Raw genomic sequence first — 19,617 nt, forward strand, 5'->3', positions numbered from 1 at the left:
GACTGGGGAGAAGAAACTGTTTAAAATGCATAAAAATATTAGTCCTGACTATAAATACTGCAGCAAATTTATGAACTAATTCACAGATGGCAGGGGCATCAGCTATAGGGAATAGGGTTTTCAAACATCCTATTCCCAACCCAGCTATTCACCAGTTGAGGTAAAACAGACTCTAAAATTAACTGTCAATAGCAGCACAAGAGCTATTCCCTGTGCTGGGGATGTGCAGTCCAGCACATGCATATAATACTTATCTCATTGTGTCAGGAGTAAAGTGTATTTCTGAGCTGTCCTTGCCGCACTTACTGGACTGAATAATAATAATTACAAATGTGGTTCTAAAGAGCTGCTTTCTTTTTGATTTTACAAAAATGCCTACCTCATCAGAGCCATCTGCACAGTCAAAATCTCCATCACACCAGAACCTTGAAGAAACACAGTCCCCATTGGCACAGAGGAAATCTTTCAGTGTACATGTCTGTGGCTCTGGGGACAGAAAAACAGCACAGGGTTATTCTATTATATGCAAGGGCATTGTAAAATTTATATGACATATGACATGAAGTAGCATTAAAGAAATAAAAAAGAGGTTAGTCAAACAGAACCAATATATTGTTTAGGAAAAGTCTCATGAAGTATCTATGGTACATAATATAATAATTTTTCAAATTTATTTTTAAAATCATGAGTACAAAATGGCATGACCAAAACAAGTTGGAACAAAGATAAATGTTCTACTGTTTAATAAAAATAAATCAGCAAAGTAAAATTAAAAGCCTGAAAATGTACCTATTGTCATACTATAACAATGATCCTTTTTAGTTGTTGGAGTTCTATGTCATTTTACGTATTTACTTTAAGTAAGTATGACATTTTGTGACTCTCTGTACCTATGGGGCTGCTTATTATTAACTGGGCAGTTAGTCTAGCCTTTGTATTTGACTTTTTATTACGTATTCTAAAAACATTCTAACTATTCAATTTTGTCCCCAGAAAATCTGGAGTTCCCGGAACAAGAAGAGTATATAGGGATAATATTACACAAAGCTAGTTTGTAAGATTCTTCTTTAAAAACTGCACTTGTTTATGCCATTGTTTATTGTGCCCTATATCACTTGCCTGTCAATTTAGATAATTTAGCAGTTATGGATTTAATTATGCTGTCCCATATTCCACATAAGGCATAAGCCAAATAGTAATGACTTACTACTTGGCTTAATTCCTATTGGAATATGTTTCATCTGGAAAATGAAGTAGGATTTTAGAAATTCATTCGTGCAAGTAACCAATATGACTGCTGGATATCATCTCTTGTTTCATTTTTGTTCTCTAAACAGGACTGATATCTTACATGATGAAAGACTTCTTGTTTTCTCTATTAATTCCTTGTCTTTGCAGCTCTATCACACAAAATAATATTCTTACTGGGTCAAGAAGCAATAACTAACAGACATTAAGTTTAAGGAATATCCATATGATGCCTGATTTTCTGCACAAAGATTGTGAGTGAATCAGTCTGTATTTGGATTTTGCTCTACACAATCCCTTGGTTTCTACATAGAGAGTAACATCTTGATGGTTTGGTATCATGGGGGCTCCTACATTTCTATATAAAGAAACCCTTTCAGGGGCAGGCACAGCGGCTCACGCCTGTAATCCCAGCTCTTAGGAGGCCGAGGCGGGCAGATCAGTTGAGGTCAGGAGTTCAAGACCAGCCTGGCCAATATGGCAAAACCCGACTCTACTATAGATACAAAAATTAGCTTGACTTGGTGGTAGGCACCTGTAATCCCAGCTGCTTGGGAGGCTGAGGTGGGATAGTTGCTTGAATCTGGGAGACACAGGCTGTAGTGAGCTAAGATCGTGCCACTGCACTCTAGCCTGGACAACAAAGCAAGATTCTGCCTCAAAAAAAAAAAAAAAAGAAACCTTTTCAGAACGTTGGGCTGGAAGAACTATAGAAAAAGCAGTGTGTGACAGCAAGCATTTCATTCTACTCTGCTACTTAGTTTAGTTTAAAACAAGACCTTCAAGGTATAAGGCAAGGTGCCATTTGATAGAATGGGAAAATGCCCTTAAATGGATAATCTTCTCATGTCCCTACACTCCTTTGTTTAGTAGATGTGACAAAAGAAATTTCCCTTTTTGTTTTTAAAAAGTATTCACATAGATTATGCTTTCATCTTAAAAATAACCATTAATACTAATATTATTTATTATAACAATAATAATAATTATCCTCTACCAATTACTTATTTCTTGTTAGGTACTAGGTAAAGTTAATGAAACGTACATGAATTAACTCACCAATGAATTTTTATAACAACTCTCTAAGGAATGTGCTATACTTGCACCCCGTTTTAGATGCATAAATTGAGGCACAGAGATAATAAGTAACGTACTTCAAATCACTGAGCTTGCAGAAGAGCTATTAATTGTACTTGAATCAAGACAACCTGATACCAGGGCCTGTACTTTTTCCTAGTAGGCTATATCATTGCTTCCCATACAACTGAGGAAAAAATAAGTGTCCACATATTACAGAGATTAACATTAAAGGCCTGGGAAGTCAAGTGACTTATCTAAGGTACATGGTTAGCAATATCTATTTTATTAATAATAACAAGAGAAACCTCATTTGCTCTTATCATCATTCCATACTGAAGCCATTTTGCCCTCCTGGTTGCAGACACATGCAGTTTTATTCTCAGAGGAAATAAATTATAGTGAAATATGTTCAATTTATTTAACAACGGAAAATAACAGCCAAAATTGTTTTAATGAAAAGAATAAAGAAAGTGTAAATTTAAAATATATCGTACTTACATGTTTAAAAACAGTAGAAGAAACATCTAATTTCATAGAATTGGGAGTTGTAGAATGGGACTAATTCTTCCTCTAATGTTCTAATTTGTCTTTATCCTATTTAAAAGTAAGTGTGCTCATCATATGCTAAACAGCAAAGGCTTCACAGCCCTTGACACACTTTGCTATACAAAGGGTTGAAAGTTGTTGATGTAGTTTAAAAAAAGTTATCAAGCCAGTAGTTGAAAGCATTTACCCAAGAGTTCCACAGAATGCTCATTTTCTAGAGACTTTGTCCTAACATTATTAATTATTCTGCTTCAAAATGGCAGTAGAGAGGCTGAGAGATTTGCTGGGAAAAGCTTTTCCAGGGAAAGTGGAAATTCTGCATGTTTCTATTATGTTTTTTTAAAATGCCAGCAAATCTACTTCTGAATAATAATGATGAATTTTTTATACATACACAAATACCATCAAGGAATAGGGTACCGAGTCTATTTCTAACCATCATTCATATACCTCAGAATCTTTTGCCACTAGATAGCTCAAAAAGAAAATCTCTTGAGGGAAATGTAATTTAGTTATCACGGAAAGTCCTAAGGAATTTTTCCTTATTGCTTATCTTACCTTTGATCTTTTTTGGATAAAGTAAAAGACCAATTTTCAGACTTTATCATGAAACTATTTTTCTTGTGAAAGAGAAGAACAACAACAAAATGACTGTAGTAAAATCTAACCCATCTGAAAAATAAAATTGGGTGTGACATTTTCCTCTGTATTTCTAAAATGCTATTTTCATGCTAATTTTTCTCTGATATTACCTATATTCCTGGACCAAGGGTAGATGCGGAACTCCACATGTGCACAATTAGCCAGGTTTTCTATAAACCTCATCTAGACAAGCCAGATTGGCAACCAAGAAGCTTTTGCAGGGTATGCTTTCCGTGTTTTAAAAGGCTAATTGGGATTCTTCAATAAGAATAAAATATAAAGGGCCAAGTGCGGTGGCTCAAGCCTGTAATCCCAACATTTTGGGAGGTTGAGGTGGGCAGATAACCTGAGGTCAGGAGTTTGGGACCAGTCTGGCCAACATGGTGAAACCCCTTCTCCACTAAAAATACAAAAATTATCTGGGCACCACCATGCACACCTGTAATTCCAGCTACTTGGGGAGCTGAGGCAGGAGAATCACTTGAACCCAGGAGATGGAGGTTGCAGTGAGTCAAGATTGCACCAGCACCACTACATTCCACCCTGGACAACAAAGTGAGACTCCCTCTCAAAAAAAAAAAAAAAAAAAAACAAAATACAGGGACATCATATAGACTGATTATTTACTTCAATACTGATTACTGATGGAGGCAAAAACATACAGCCACAGAATTGAAAAGAGCTTTGGAATTCATTTTACACAAAACTGAAGAAAATCATGTTCTGGAAATAAAAGTGGCTTTCAACACCATAGAGTAAATGGCAGAGCAGAAAGACGTGGACTTCAGTTTCTCTACTACCTTAAAAACTCTTGGTGATAAGTTCAAAAGTTATATGAATGTCAATGATAGCATTTGACAAGAATTTTTAGAATACAATCAGTATAACTTACACTCTATACAAATAATCTTCTGATAGAAATTCAGTGTGAAAGCACTAGAAATTCAAATAAGGTAGAAGCAGCTTGTCTATGTAAACCTAAATTTTAAATTACTTGTTATTTTAAAATCGATTGGATTTTTAGTTACTTCTTAATAATGTAAGGATATAAAGTTATTTATTTTGTAAATCAGTAACGTAGATGGCATATATGACGTATTTTATTTTTTTGTTGCTAAAGATAGTATAGATGTTGAGATTTCTCAATTATTTCCAAACCTCTGATCCAGATTACAAAATAACTCCAATGACAATGAGATTTTCTTGTTTTGAAGAGCAGAAAAAATTGTTCAAGCAGTGTCCCTGATGAACACTTAACGAGGGAAATGATAAGCAGAGGATGATAAAATGACAATGAACTAATTATCCTATGTAAATATAAAAACATAGAGAGCATATTAAGTTTAAAATGTAGTTGGCAGTTAATTGCCCCACTACTATTTGAACTCTTCCCATCTCTATCTGTGGACTATCTCCAACACAATTTAAAAAGTAAATGCATGAAATCAGATTCATAAACAAAGAAAACCAAAAGTGACTCTAAATTATGTTGCTGTTATTTTTCAGCTACAGTTATGTGTTACATAATAACGTTTCCAACAACATACAGTGGTGGTGTCATAAATTATAATTTTTTAATGTTTAGATAGGCAAATACATACCATGGTGTTACAGTTCCCTATAGTATTCAGTACAGTAACATGCTGTATAGGTTTGTAGCCTACGAGCAATTGGCTGAACCATATAGTTTAGGTGTGTAGTAGTCTGTACCATCTATGTTTGTGTAAGTACACTTGATGCTGTTCACACAATGACAAAATTGTCTAGCGAGAAATTTCTCAAAATGCATCCCCACTGTTAAGCAACACATGATGATCTAGGTTGATTTATATGTCTGTGATATGTTTCACTACTTAATAATAGCTAACAATAACTGCCAAACATGAATCAAAGTGCATAACATTGATCGATACTATTTAGAAAATAGGACAACATATACCACAGCGATTTTAGGACAGCGATGTGCACGTGTGTGTGTGTGTGTGTGTCTGTGTTTACAATTATTTTAATAGATAACAATTGTAAATATCTTGATAGATTTTAGTACAGCAATAGTATTTTCTTCTAAGGCTTGTTTCAATGTGACTAACATTTTGGTGCTCCCCAAATAAATAACTGAATTATTTTCTCGTTCTTTATTGACTAAATTTCTGCCTATGTAGAACTATTGTCAATGTCGAAAGCTTCCCATTTCTTCTGGCCTATTCAAAATAGCATCTTGAAGCCCTATTCAATTATCTAGACCCCTGGATCCAACCTCTTACATACTCTTACATGTTCAGAACATGTGACTATACTTTCATATTTGCCCTAACATACTCTGACATTCCTCTTACATGTGTAAAATGTGAACATACTCTTATACTTGTCCCATATATGCCTACTACTCTTCCATATTACAACCGTAAAATGCTTCATTCTTGTTCACTGTCATCTCTCCTCTGCAACTTCATCAATATGACTTGCCTTAGTCAACAAGCTCAGAGTGAACAGACACTAAAAGAGAACCACACATAATTGGATATTTTATACTGACATGCTTGATACTGCAACCACTTCCCTCACTTTTTCTTAAGGACACTGTGGCTACAGAGATTTATCACTGAGTTTCCACAGTGACAAGCAAGAGTAAGAGTCAATGTTCTTTCTCCTTGCTTTCTTGTGCCAAAGGCTGACTTTTACATGTCAGTACAATGATATTCAGCCACGTAGAAAAACCCAGCAGACTCAGAAGCAGGTGAGCCCTTCCTTCTTCTCCTGTTTTTCTTATTATAAAAGTGGGCCAACTTCTCACATAGATTCAACCACCCCCTTAATAAAAGTTCTCCAAGACATGTCTTCAGAGTTGGCCTCTCATCCACCCTCTTCTGCTTTCAACATCCTTCCGTTATAAGGCATTTGCTCTCAGTTACCTTATTGATGATTAACACCAAATATATCAAGAAAAAATCTAAGTAGACATTTGTACACTTAAGTTCTGGTTCATAAATAAGCAGAAAGTATATGCATAATTGTGGGGGGATTTTTTGTATTTATGCTTCTATCCCTACCAGCTCCACCCCATCAGAATTTTACTTTAATCATTAAGTGGATCAGAGAACTTCCATACATAGTTTTTAAAAACTGGTGTTTAGAGAAATCTAAAACTCTATTGACTCTCTGCAGTGCTCTTTATCTTTCTAAAGACTATGACCTGTTAGAAGATATGTATGTAAAGAGGGAGTTATAAAAGTTTCTATATGCAGGATATTCTATAATCACAATAATCCAGAGATTTCATGCTTAATATACTTCCTTCCCAAAGACAGGTCAGATTAAGTTGTGAAAGTTATCCAAAACATTAGTTGGTACTTTGCAAGCCAAATATCTGAGTGGTTTATTCAGGCTTTCACTCTACTAATTATATGCTTTCATATAACGTATTCCTATGTAGATTTAGTCTTCTGCCTCTGGGGAAATGAATGCTCTTAGTTCAATGAGATGTCTGCAAGAATAGACACTATCATTATTAATCTGCATTAAGTCTTCTTGGAAGTACCAGACATAAATATTTAATAAATGGAATTTGATTATTATGTTATTTTAAACATGCTTGTGTAGCTTTCTTTGTTTAAATGACAGTGTATAAAAGTGCCAATAAGAAATATACTCAGACCGAGTGTGGCCAGCTCACGCCTTTAATCCGCACACATTAGGAGGCCGGGGTTTATCGCCTGGGCCCAAGAGTTAGCGATCAGCCTGGACAACATGGCAAGATCCCGTCTCTACACATTATAAAGAAAAGAAAACTAGCCAGGTGTGGTGGCATGCTTCCATAGTCGCAGCTGGAAGGCTGAGGTGGGAGGAACACCTGATCCTGGGAGATCAAGGCTACAGTAAGTCGTGATCATGCCATTGCTCTCCAGCCTGAGCAACAGAGTGAGACCTTGTCTCAAAAAATACATATGTATTTTTTGGTCTCAGTATTTAAGGTCTCAGTATATATATTTCAGTATATATATATATATTCTGAAATAAATGCTACAATCTGGAGATACTGTCAGAATTTTATATAACTGCCATACTCTTCAGAAAGTAAAATTTTGGGATAATTATTATTTTTAAATGTATTATATAAAAATGGAGAAGACAGATGGTAACAATAGTGTTTTTCTATTTTCAGAGAAATGCATCCTGAATATATAAGGTGTTGACTACTCTAGAGAGAATAAGTGATATTTCACTGAAATATGCTCATGGGTGAATTTGTAGTGTAAAAGGATTTGAGACTGAAATGAAATGACTACCATTTGTTAAAGAATGAGATGTTTTACAGTGACTCCACATCATTCAGCTCATTGTGTGAACTTGCATCAATGGTTTCCTTCATTGCCTACTAAGGGTTTGCATTAAACCTCATGATAGTTTCCTACCAACTGTGAGAACTGTAACAAAATAACTTTCAGGATAAGTATTTCGATAATTCTACCATTTGAGATTCAGGTCATTGTAGTCTGAATATTCTCATCCAAATGTGAATATATGTATAAAAACGTGAGCCATAAGACAGATAGGTTCAAATTTACACCTTAACAGAACTAAAAGTTGCCATCCTGCTTATGGAATGGGCTGTCAAGCTCACAACATTATTAGGAAGAGTTACTTACTACAGTTTTCTTCATCTGAGTTATCACTGCAGTCATTTTGGCTATCACACCGCCAGTGATCTGGAATACAGTTGTTGTTTTTACACTGGAATTCATGAGGTCCACAAGTCTTTTTATCTGTAATGGAAAGAACCAGAGTTTGCATTGTAGATTTCCATGAAGACATCCCTCACAATGTCCTGACTGCCATGACAAGTCCATGGCATATAATGTTTCCTTAATTCAGTTACTAAGAAGCATCCTTAGGAAAAATTGAAGGCAAGTGCTGAGGAAAATCTGTTTTTTGGTCTTATTTTATGTTGTTATTGTTCATGCTTTCACTGTGAGCTAATTAGGAAGAAACCGATTGGACTATCTAAGCAAAGTCAACACAAATCAGTTTTTAAAAAATCAAAATTGGCTGGGCATGGTGGCTCATGCCTGTAATCCCAGCACTTTGGACAGTTGTCCTTTCATTTAGGACACATCTTCTCTTCTCCACCCTGTATTTCTGCTATAAAGCAACAAAATATATGGTTATTATTAAAATTCTACGGTTGTCATCTTGTGTTTCTCCCTAAGGAGCTCTTACTCATAATCGATCTGTGATTAGCTGCTCTTTCTAAATCCTGGCCACTGCCCACTCACAAACTCATTGGTTTTCAAATGCTTCGCATGTGTATAGAGTTTGAACATTAATGATGGGCCATCTCACATGAACCTTTAAACAATTCCACTGAGTACCAGGAAAAGTATTAACTAGCCTTTCACCTTATAGATGGTGAAATAAAAACTTTTGGAAATTTAGGAACTTAATACATTTTCACTATCATTAAATGGCACAGCCAATATAAAAGAAGTGTGCTTCTACTCCTGATCTAGCGCTTTTTACAACAAATGTAACTTACATGTATATCAGCTAGAATCAGAAAACATGTAATAAGAATTTATTTAAAGTTTAAATCATATGTATTTAAACTATAATATTGAACTATATATAGCTAAAACAGTGCTCCATTAAACCTTAATGTGCATAAATATAAGTCATTTGGGAATTTTGCTATAATGGAAATTGAGATTCAGTAGGTCTGGGTTTCTAATGAGTTGGCTGGCAATAATATTCTTTTGTCTATGAAACACACTGAATAGCAAGATTCTGGAGTATCAAAATTATGAATTAAATAACATTAAAATGATAAAATTATAAGCCTCAATACACAATCTAGAACACATTTCCTTTTCATGTACTCAGATAAACTCCTTATCATCTATACTAGAGATGGACAGTGAAGTACTTCCTGTCTCAGACTAGTAAAACAAATCAGCTAAAGGAGTGGGTAAGTTATTGGTGGTGGTTCTTACACTTTACTTTGAAATGCAACTTATAGAATTCAGATTCAAATAACATAAAAAAACAAAGTGATTTTTCCCATCCATGAGTATGGACTGTTCTTCAATTTGTTTGTGTCCTCTTTTACTTTGTTGACCAGTGGTTTGTAGTTTTCCTTGGATGGGATCTAATTAAACTAAAGAGGTTCTGCACAGAAAAAAAATAAAATAAAATAAAATAACTACCATCAGAGTGAACACACAACCTATAGAATGGGAGAAAATTTTTGCAACCTACCCATCCGACAAAAGGCTAATATCCAGCATCTATAAATAACTTAAACAAATTTACAAGAAAATCAACCCCATCAAAAAGTGGGCAAAGGATATGAACACACTTCTCAAAAGAAGACATATATGCAGCCAATAGACACATGAAAAAATGCTCATCATCACTGGCCATCAGAGAAATGCAAATCAAAACCACAATGAGATACCATCTCACACCAGTTAGAATGGCAATCATTAAAATGTCAGGAAACAACAGGTGCTGGAGAGGTTGTGGAGAAATAGGAACACTTTTACATTGTTGCTGGGACTGTAAACTAGTTCAACCATTGTGGAAGACAGTGTGGTGATTCCTCAAGGATCTAGAACTAGAAATACCAGTTGACCCAGCGATCCTATTACTGGGTATATACCCAAAGGATTATAAATCATGCTGCTATAAAGACACGCACACGTAATGTTTATTGCGGCACTATTCACAATAGCAAAGACTTGGAACCAACCCATATGTCCATCAATGGTAGACTGGATTAAGAAAATGTGGCACATATACAACATGGAATACTACGTAGCCACAAAAAAGGACGACTTCATATCCTTTGTAGGGACATGGACAAAGCTGGAAACCATCATTCTGAGCAAACTATCACAAGGACAGAAAACCAAACACCGCATATTCTCACTCATAGGTGGGAATTGAACAATGAGAACACATGGACACGGGGCGGGGAACATCACGCACCGGGGCCTGTTGTGGGGTAGGGGGAAGAGGGAAGGATAGCATTAGGAGAAATACCTAATGCAAATGACGAGTTAATGGGTGCAGCACACCAACATGGCACATGTATACATATGTAAAAAACTTGCACATTGTACACATGTACCTTAGAACTTGAAGTATAATAATAATAATAATAATAAAAGAAAGCAAAAGTGACTTAGGTATACTTACGAAAATTAAATACTGAACATCTATTGAGGATCCACCCTAACTCTTGACTAAGCATTTTCATACACAGGATCACATCTAATCCTCATAATATTTTTAAGAAGTATTATTATATGTATTTAAACATATGAGGAAAATAACTCTCAAAACACTTAAATAATTTGTCCAATCTCACAAATATGTTAAATGGCAAAGGAGGAGTTTATATCCAGCTCCAGCTTCAACAACATTTTATTAGAAAAATTCTTATGATAGATTTCAAATGCATGTTTTTACTTAAAAAAAAAAAGAAAAAGTTTTGTCTGAATTTCTCTTCTTCCTTTTCTTCCTGCCTGCTAATAATTATTCAGAATGTAACTTTTGTCAGGTGCAATGTTTTCTGCTTTATATTATAGCCACCTTGTCTGTGTTATATTTAACTTTAAGTTAAAAATTTGGCCTAAATTTCACAAACTTTCTAATGTAACATTCTGTACACAATCAGGAAATATGTTAGACTGAATGACCACTGAAAATAGGTTTTGAACTGAACAATTTGGATGTCTATTTTATTTTCCAGGTAAAATAAACTCTGAAAATACTGCTCTATGTATAAATATTAGTCTTATTTACTCCTTGCATGTATTACTTGTACCATTTTTTTTTTCTTTTTGGAGATGGAGTCTCACTCTGTCCCACAGGATGGAGTGCAGTGGCGTGATCTTGGCTCCCTGAACCTCCACTTCCCTGATTCAAGTGATTCTCCTGCCTCAGCCTTCCGAGTAGCCAGGATGATACGTGCGCACCACCATGTCCGACTAATTTTTGTATTTTTAGTAGAGACTGGGTTTCGCCATGTAGGCCAGGCTGGTCGTGAACCTCTGACCTCAGGTGATCTGTCTGTCTCGGCTTCACAATGTGTTGGGATTACAGGTGCGAGTCAACATTCCCGGGCTGCTTGTACTATTTTTAAATAATGTCTTAAAATTTTAGAATATAAGAAAATAAGAAAGATCAGACTAGACCAGAAAAATAGTCCACGTAATCCAGTTTTATAATACTAATTCTCAGCATAACAAGTCTCCTTGACTGCCAAAGGTTAGTATTTGGTACTGACAATCAATTTTTTCCTAAATCCCTTTTGTATATTTTTCTATATTTAAACATTTGTATCATAGCTTGTGTTTAAAAATGTCTGCACTTATGTCTTGACAAAACCAAGTTAGAGTTCATTGCTAAAATTTCCTTTTGGGGCGTGAAGACAGAGTAATGCAGGAAACATTGATTGCCTTATGTAAGGTTATACAAATTTTATGTTTCCAGGTTATTTAAGTTTTTTGATCCATGAAATTACTTGTAAAAATTCCAAATACAAACTACACAGCATTTTTCTGCATTTCAAACCTCCCTTGAGGTGTGCACGCGCGCGCGCACGCGCACACACACACACACACACAGACACATTTTAGAGGGGGGACTGTATGAGTAAGGCCTAAAACATCGGTTCTCAAATTGGTTACACATTAAAATCACTTGGGGAACTTTAAAATATCTCTTTGCCCAAACCATATCCCATATCAAATCAATAAAATCAGACTCTCTGGGGTATGCTCCAGACATCAGTATTCATTAAAGCTAGTCTATGATTCCAATGAGAAACCAGAATTAAAAATCACTGGCTCAAAAAACTGATATAAAACAGAACATATATATTTCCACATTATATTACCTCCGGAGTTAATATAAAATGCTCACAATATATAATGTTTTACATTAGTTTATATTGTTAAATGGAATTCAAATATCTCATTACTCCCCTTTTCAAGTGTTGGAGAAAGTATGGAGTAAGTATGGAGAAAACAAATATAGTATGTAGAAACTTGTTTTCATTTTAAACATATTATCACATAATACATGTGATACTAGTAATAAATTTGATTCTCCCAGAAAGGTAAGATGAGAGACTTTCAAATAAGAGAATTATATGTAGTGTATAATGTAATACTATTGGTGTTTGTATACGGATGGGATATTTCTGGAAAGGGATTTAAAAATCTAGCACTAGGGATGCCTCTGGGAGCAATACATGGAGAAGTGAAATAAAAAACAACAGTGGGAATGGAATTTAAATTTCTCTTTAGACCCAAATGAATCTACTAACTACTGCAAGTAATAAGTAAATTTAAGAAGGTAATAGAATGTACGATCAATATATAAATTTAATTGTATTTTTATATGTTAGCAATAAACAAAAATGAAACAAATCGACAATGGCATCAATGAAAAAACACATGCTTATGCATACATCTAGCCAAATTTATGTATGATCTTTATACTGAAGACTATAAAACATTGCTGAGAAAAATTGAATAATGCCTAAGAAATGCAGATACATACCATGTTTATGGATTAGAAAACTGAAAATTGTTTAAAATGTTCATTTTTTCCAAAGTTTTATGTATATATATTCATATATATATATAATTACTTTAATCGCTGTCAAATTACAGCAAGTTTTTTTTTGAAGAAATAGATAAGATTGTTTAGATTGATGTAGAATTACATGGAAAAGGCTGAACATGGTGGTGGCTCACGCCTGTAATCCCAGCATTTTGAGAGGCCGAGGCTGGTGGATCACGAGGTCAGGAGTTCGAGATCAGCGTGGCCAACTGATTGAAATCCCGTCTCTACTAAAAAATATGAAAATTAGCTGGGTGTGGTGGCATGTGCCTGTAGTCCCAGCTACTTCGGAAGCTGAGGCAGGAGAATCACTTGAACTCGGGAGACAGAGGTTACAGTGAGCCATGCCGTGCCATTGCACTCCAGCCTAGGTGACAAGAGTGAGACTCTGTGTAAAAAACAAATAAACAAACAAACAAACAGAAAAGAAAAGAAAAACATGGAAATGCAAAGGTTGTAGAATAATCAAACATTTCTTGGAAAAGAAAAATTAAGCTGGAGAATTTACAGTACTTGGTTGTAAGACTTACTATAAAGCTACAGTAATCAAAAGAATGTACTATTGGACAAAATGAATAAAAAAATTAGTAATGTCAATTGAGTTTTGATAAAGGCCTCTAGTCAATTTAATGAAGAAAGGCAAGTCTTTTAAAACAAATATTGCTAAAACAAGTGGTTATCTCTATAAAAAAGCATAAATCTCCATCCCATGCCATACATAAAAAAACAATCTGAGAGTATAAACATAATGTAAAATTTCTAGAGTATAGGAAAATACTCTTATAATGTTGGAAAAGATAAGGGTTACTTGGACAGGCATCAAAAAAAAAAAAAAAAAGCATTCACAGTAAAATAAAAAAAAATGACAAATTTAGACTTCAACACAATTAAAATGTTTTGGTCTTTAAAAGACACCACTAACCAACTGAAGAGATGAGGGACATATCATTAAATAATGAGACTTATCACATACATATCTTAGAAAGGACTTATTCAGAATACATAAAAATTCTTATATTTGTATATAATATAAGCCTACCCATTTGTAGGCAAAACACTTGAACAGAAACTTCCCCCCTACACACAAAACATATTTGTGTAACAAATAAAGGTTCTCAAAATCATTAGTCATCGAGCTAATGCAAATGAAAACTACAATGAGATACCACTATATATTTACTGGAATTACTGAAATCAAAAAAGCCATATCTAATTTTTATGAGAATATGGAGGACCTAGACTCTCTTGCTGGTTTTCATAAAGGTAAACATATCTACCATGTGACTCAGCAGTTTTACTTGTAGGTATTCACCAGATAAAAATAAAAGTAAATATTTATAAAACTAATTTGTATAAGACATGTTATTGCTATAACCTTTCTGATTATGATAAGCAACCTTATCATAACTATTAACTACTAAATCATTCAACTTGGAATATATTCATAAAATTGAATATTACCCAAGAATAAAAAAATAAATTCTTAACATACAATAAGTCAAAAATATTTTTGACAGCATTAAAAAATATTTGACAGCATTATGCAAGTGAAAAAGCCACAAGCAAAATAATGGATATCATATCTATGTATATAAAATCCAAATACAAACAAAACCAATCCATGATGATAGAAGAAATAGTGGATGTGAAGAGGAGTGTCGGGGAAATTGATTGAAAAGAGCATCAGGGAAGTGTCTGCCTAGAAGAAAAGTTTCTGTATCTTCTTTTGGGTGTCTGTTACACATTGTATACAGTAGAAGAAAATCATCAAACTGAATAAGATCTGTGCATTTCATTTTGTTTTAGTTAAAAATTACCTTGCTATTAGAATTGCAAGGAGTTTAAAAAAACCCAAATAATTACACCACGATAAAATATTATTCATGTAGTCCCTGAATACTTAGGTATTATCAGCATGGAAAGGTAGTATGAGTTACAGAGAATTGCCTGTAAAAACAAAACAAAACAAAAGCAAAACCAAACTTCCTTAGAGCCTCAGAATTTAAGCCCCAGAATTTAAATGCTTTATATTAATTAACTATAAGCAATAGAAAAAAGAAAAAGTACATATATTTTTTTCAAGAGATTTATTTATTTGACATTTGAGGCTACCGTGTTTTTATTCTGTTTCATAATTAAAATGAAACAGAATTATTCTATTTATGCTCATCAATCATGTAAGTTTTAAGGTATTCTCAAAATTTTGCATGTATTCTAAAGTAATAGAAAACATACCATGGCTGGAGTAAGACTGTCTCTATTCAAGTTGCTACTTCCCTGTTTCATCATGTAGCATTGAACAAATGATCGAACTGTGCTGAGATTCAGTCACAATGATAATAAAAGAGGAATATGAATATCATACACATGTGAAAGGAAAATAAATCTCAGGACCCTAAAATCACTAAGACAAGGGAAAAGTCAAGCTGAGAATTACATCAGGCAAAACCTGCCTTTCATTTCATTCTTAAATAAGATAGCTACAAAGATTTTTTTTTTAAGCTACATACCTCCCTCACAACTTTCTCACAAGGAAATTCCTTGTGAACCTCAAGATATTTACCCAAAAACAGTTCTGTTGAATTTCACCCTGGCAGTCTAAACTGTGTGTTTATCTTCACAGGTGCCGGGACAAAAGATCATCCCTCTGTTCACCTGAGACAAATGCATACCCGATTGCGTCCTCTGCCCTGTTGTTTATGCAAAAATGCAGGTTCAATGAGCCAGACGAAGTTGTGTGATCAGTGCAGGGATTCAAAAGAATGCAATCTTTTTTTTTTTTTTTGGAGATGGGATCTTGTTCTGTCACCCAGGCTGGAGTGCAGTGACACAATCTCAGCCCACTGCAACCTCTACCTCCTGAGTTCAAGTGATTCTCCTGTCTCAGCCTCCTGAGTAGCTGGGACTACAGGTGCGTGCTACCACACCGGGCTAATTTTTGTGCTTTTAGTAGAGACCAGTGCTTTTCTATATATCCTAACTATAATACATGTGATTCAGATTATAAGATATAAATTGTCTAAAATTGCATCTTCTTCAGGAGTGCCAAAGGTTTTATTTTAATCTGTCAATTTCAGGATGTTTTCATGCTTTCATGTTTTCTGTACCACTTTTTTCCTCCTGAAAACATTCTAAATAAACATTCATCACAATTTTTTCCACTAATATCTAACAATTAAAATGTTAGATATAGACCTTTCATATATAACATTTTTTTTTCCCCCCTAGAGACAGTATTTTGCGCTGTCACCCAGTCTGGAGTGCAGTGGTGCAACCATAGCTCACTGCAGCCTCGACCTCCTGGACTCAAGTGATCCTCCCATCTCAGCTTCCCAAGTAGCCTGGACTACAGGCACACATCACCAAGCCTGGCTAATTTATTTGCTTTTATTTTTTTGAAGAGACAGAGTGTAAGTTTCCCACTCTACATTGATTTCTTTTTTGTTAGCTTTGTGGCAGAGGTCAAAATAAATGTATTATATTACTGGGGAAAACCACCACTTATTCAATGAATATGTGAAATAAAGCCTGTTGTGCATATATGTAACTTTTTTGTATATTAAATATGTAGCAAACTAATGAATCAGTAGCTACCTAAACAAATTGAAATTATATACTGTTTCACGATTAATGTTTGTTTCGAAAATGAAATACCACTTGTAAATCGGCCATGTGTTTTATTCAGCTGACCAGAAAAATCGTTTTGTTCCTTTTTTTTAAGTTTGCTATTAGTTTGAAAATATAATATATAAAACCATTTTAGAGTGAAGTTAGGAAGACGACTTTAATTTGGGGATTAAGAGATTAGAAATATGCTGTTTGGTCCTTCTTGCTACTGCTCTTTTGTAGTTAAGATTTTCCATCTTCTATTTCAGGAAACATGATGATTACAAATAGTTGGGTAACAGGTAATAATTTTGGTTACCAATAAATAAATAAATACAGTAATGGAAATACTGAGGTGAAAAGAACTGTGGGAACAATGAAGTTAAGCTTCAATCACGGCAGCTCCTTGTTTCTTTGATTTCCAGGTTATAACGTTATGAAGTCAGAAGGATGTAGTTAGAACTGGCAAACTTTTATAGAAGACCTCATCTTCTCTTGGGAGACAGGTTAACTATCTCTTAACTATCAAAGCATGACCTTTTATAGAGAAGTCATTACTTTTTCTTTTTAAATCAACCTTATACAATTCTGTTCTCTCATTCTAAACACTCCTCAACATCTCTTTTTACATTATAAGGAAACAAATAACCACATATGCTGTCTTGCAAATGTACTAAATCTCCTTGACTGATTACAGGTTCACCCAAAGTGGTGGCAGGCGTGAGGAGAACATATTCTCTGCCTCCTTTTCTGTAGCCTGTAGGGTTTACCGGCACTTTTTTTTTTTTTTTTTTTTTTTTTTGGTGGATATGTACTTAGTAAATATATACCATTCTTATTGTTTTAATCAGCTTTCATTTTTGTTTTATTTTTTGAAACTACTGTTCTCATACCTGGTGAAGCTGTTAATTCTGGATTCCCACTTCCACTACCACAAGGGAGGATAGCCTGACCTAGGGTGGCCTACTGCCTACTGCCCTAGAGCACAGTTGGTCCAGGGTAATTTCCTGCTTAAATGTGATCGATCATTATGCTTTTACATTAGAGAGGCATCAAGGAGGCAGTACAGGGATTGTATGGTGGCCTGGTGATATCCTCAGGAACTGACATTTCTATCTTTCTGCTCCACCATCCATGACTGCTAAAGCTCAAGACATAACCTTCCAGGCCAGAAGAAAAGGGACAGAAGGGCAAAGGAAGAAGCCCTTCCATGTTGAGAAAACTACCCTTGAACCATTTTCTTGGAAGTCCCACATAACACTCTGTTTCTATCTCAATGCTCAGAACTTAGTCACATGACAACACAAAGGAAGCTGAAAATGTGATAACTTCTAGATAGCAATATGTCAAGCTAAGAGGTAAAGTTCTGTGTCTAAGGAGAACGCAAAAGTAAAATGGTATAGAAACAGGCAATTAGAAGTTTCTGTCGATAACCTAGGAAGGTCAATGAAAGTTGTTTGAGGTCATTCTTATAGATTTTGAAAGAGATTATTTTTTTCCCATTGAGATTGTAAGCATCATAACCTCACATTTCTAGGGGTCATTTTAAGAACTGGTGGCTCAGAACACACCAATAGAGTAAAGACATATGTATAAAGGGAGAACAAAATGAGATTGCTATCTAATGACTATATGTGAATACTTGGATCCAAATTCTGCCCCACATCTACTCTATCCAATCCTTGTAATCAAGACTGAAATTCCATTTTACCACTAGTTTGTGTTGGGTTTTTGTAATTTGCAGACAAATCCTGACTAATGGGAACACCTTGCTATTTCTGTTGCTTAAAATATTACAGACTCCTAATAGTAATGTTGTTATCTGTATGTGCTGACTTACATAATTCCCAGGCTATCTCATTGGTTTATAATTACGGGAGTAATGCAGTCATTTACTGCCAGAAGAGTCGGAATCAATTTTATTTTAAAAAGGGATTCTCAAATCCATGCTTCCACAGGAGCTGGTACAGCCACCTTTGTTTTAGCATCGTCTCTACATGACATATGCTATTACAGCATCTAGTGGTACTGATTATCTGGGAAGTTGCAGGTCACCCTACTTTGTAAAGTCTTTGGTGAATCTGCAAATTAATTTCATGTTACTTCTCATCCATCAGGGTAATATTCCTCAATGAGCGCTTACATGGGCAACCTGTTCTTCTAGGGAAAGTGGACAGGCTATGTGGACGCACCAGCAGTTAGGAATAACAATGCCAGCCGCAGCTTATCCCACTGAGATTCAACCATTTCCGTTTTGTTTCTGAATTGTTATTCTTCAAAACTTTTATGTTATTCTTCCAGATAGAGAAGGGAAAGGCTTTAAAGCAAAACAAATTGCCAATGACATATTTTCTCGATAAAGAGGTGAATCTATAATAAGCTAGCTCTGTAGAGACTCCAATAATGACATTTTTTAAAATTGCATGTCAATGCAATGTAATATTCAGTGGAAATTTTTTGAATTCACATTATGCAGTTTTAGCAAGTGTCATATTACATTCTGTAATGCCATCTATCGAACTTGACAAGAATTTGTGATTTTTTTTCTTATTTAGAAATTTGTGTTGTAAGTTTATGGTTATGAAGTGAGTCAGGGGAAGGGGAAAGTAGTTACACTCTCATCTTTTGCCAATATACTCTAGGTCATCTTCAAAACCCCTGCTATTCCATTCATCACTCTCTTTTCATCAGCCTGTAGTCTTGACAAATTGTACAGTAATGTTGTACAAAAAAATTTGCATTTGTGTACCACAAGTACAGAGGCATAACATAAATCTCAATAACACAGAGGGATAGATAGGTCTTCAGAGTCATCCTTGAGCCCCTGTTACAGATTCTGGTAGAATATTCTAGCAATTCCACTTA

The 19,617-nt window shown here is 34.8% G+C and overlaps 1 protein-coding gene across 1 annotated transcript in view; it reads right to left on the minus strand.

Annotated features, from left to right (window-relative positions):
- Positions 1-19,617, minus strand: part of LRP1B (LDL receptor related protein 1B) — a 1,897,925-nt gene that overhangs the window by 142,273 nt on the left and 1,736,035 nt on the right. The window contains exons 67-68 of the mRNA XM_073019651.1: positions 8,163-8,279; positions 380-486 (exon numbers count right to left, since the gene is read on the minus strand). Coding sequence (XP_072875752.1) covers positions 380-486; positions 8,163-8,279 — 224 coding nt within the window. The remainder of the gene's footprint in view (positions 1-379; positions 487-8,162; positions 8,280-19,617) is intronic.

The sequence above is a fragment of the Chlorocebus sabaeus genome, chromosome 10 (genome assembly GCF_047675955.1).
Source record: "Chlorocebus sabaeus isolate Y175 chromosome 10, mChlSab1.0.hap1, whole genome shotgun sequence".
In the NCBI taxonomy this organism is placed as follows: Eukaryota; Metazoa; Chordata; class Mammalia; order Primates; family Cercopithecidae; genus Chlorocebus; species Chlorocebus sabaeus.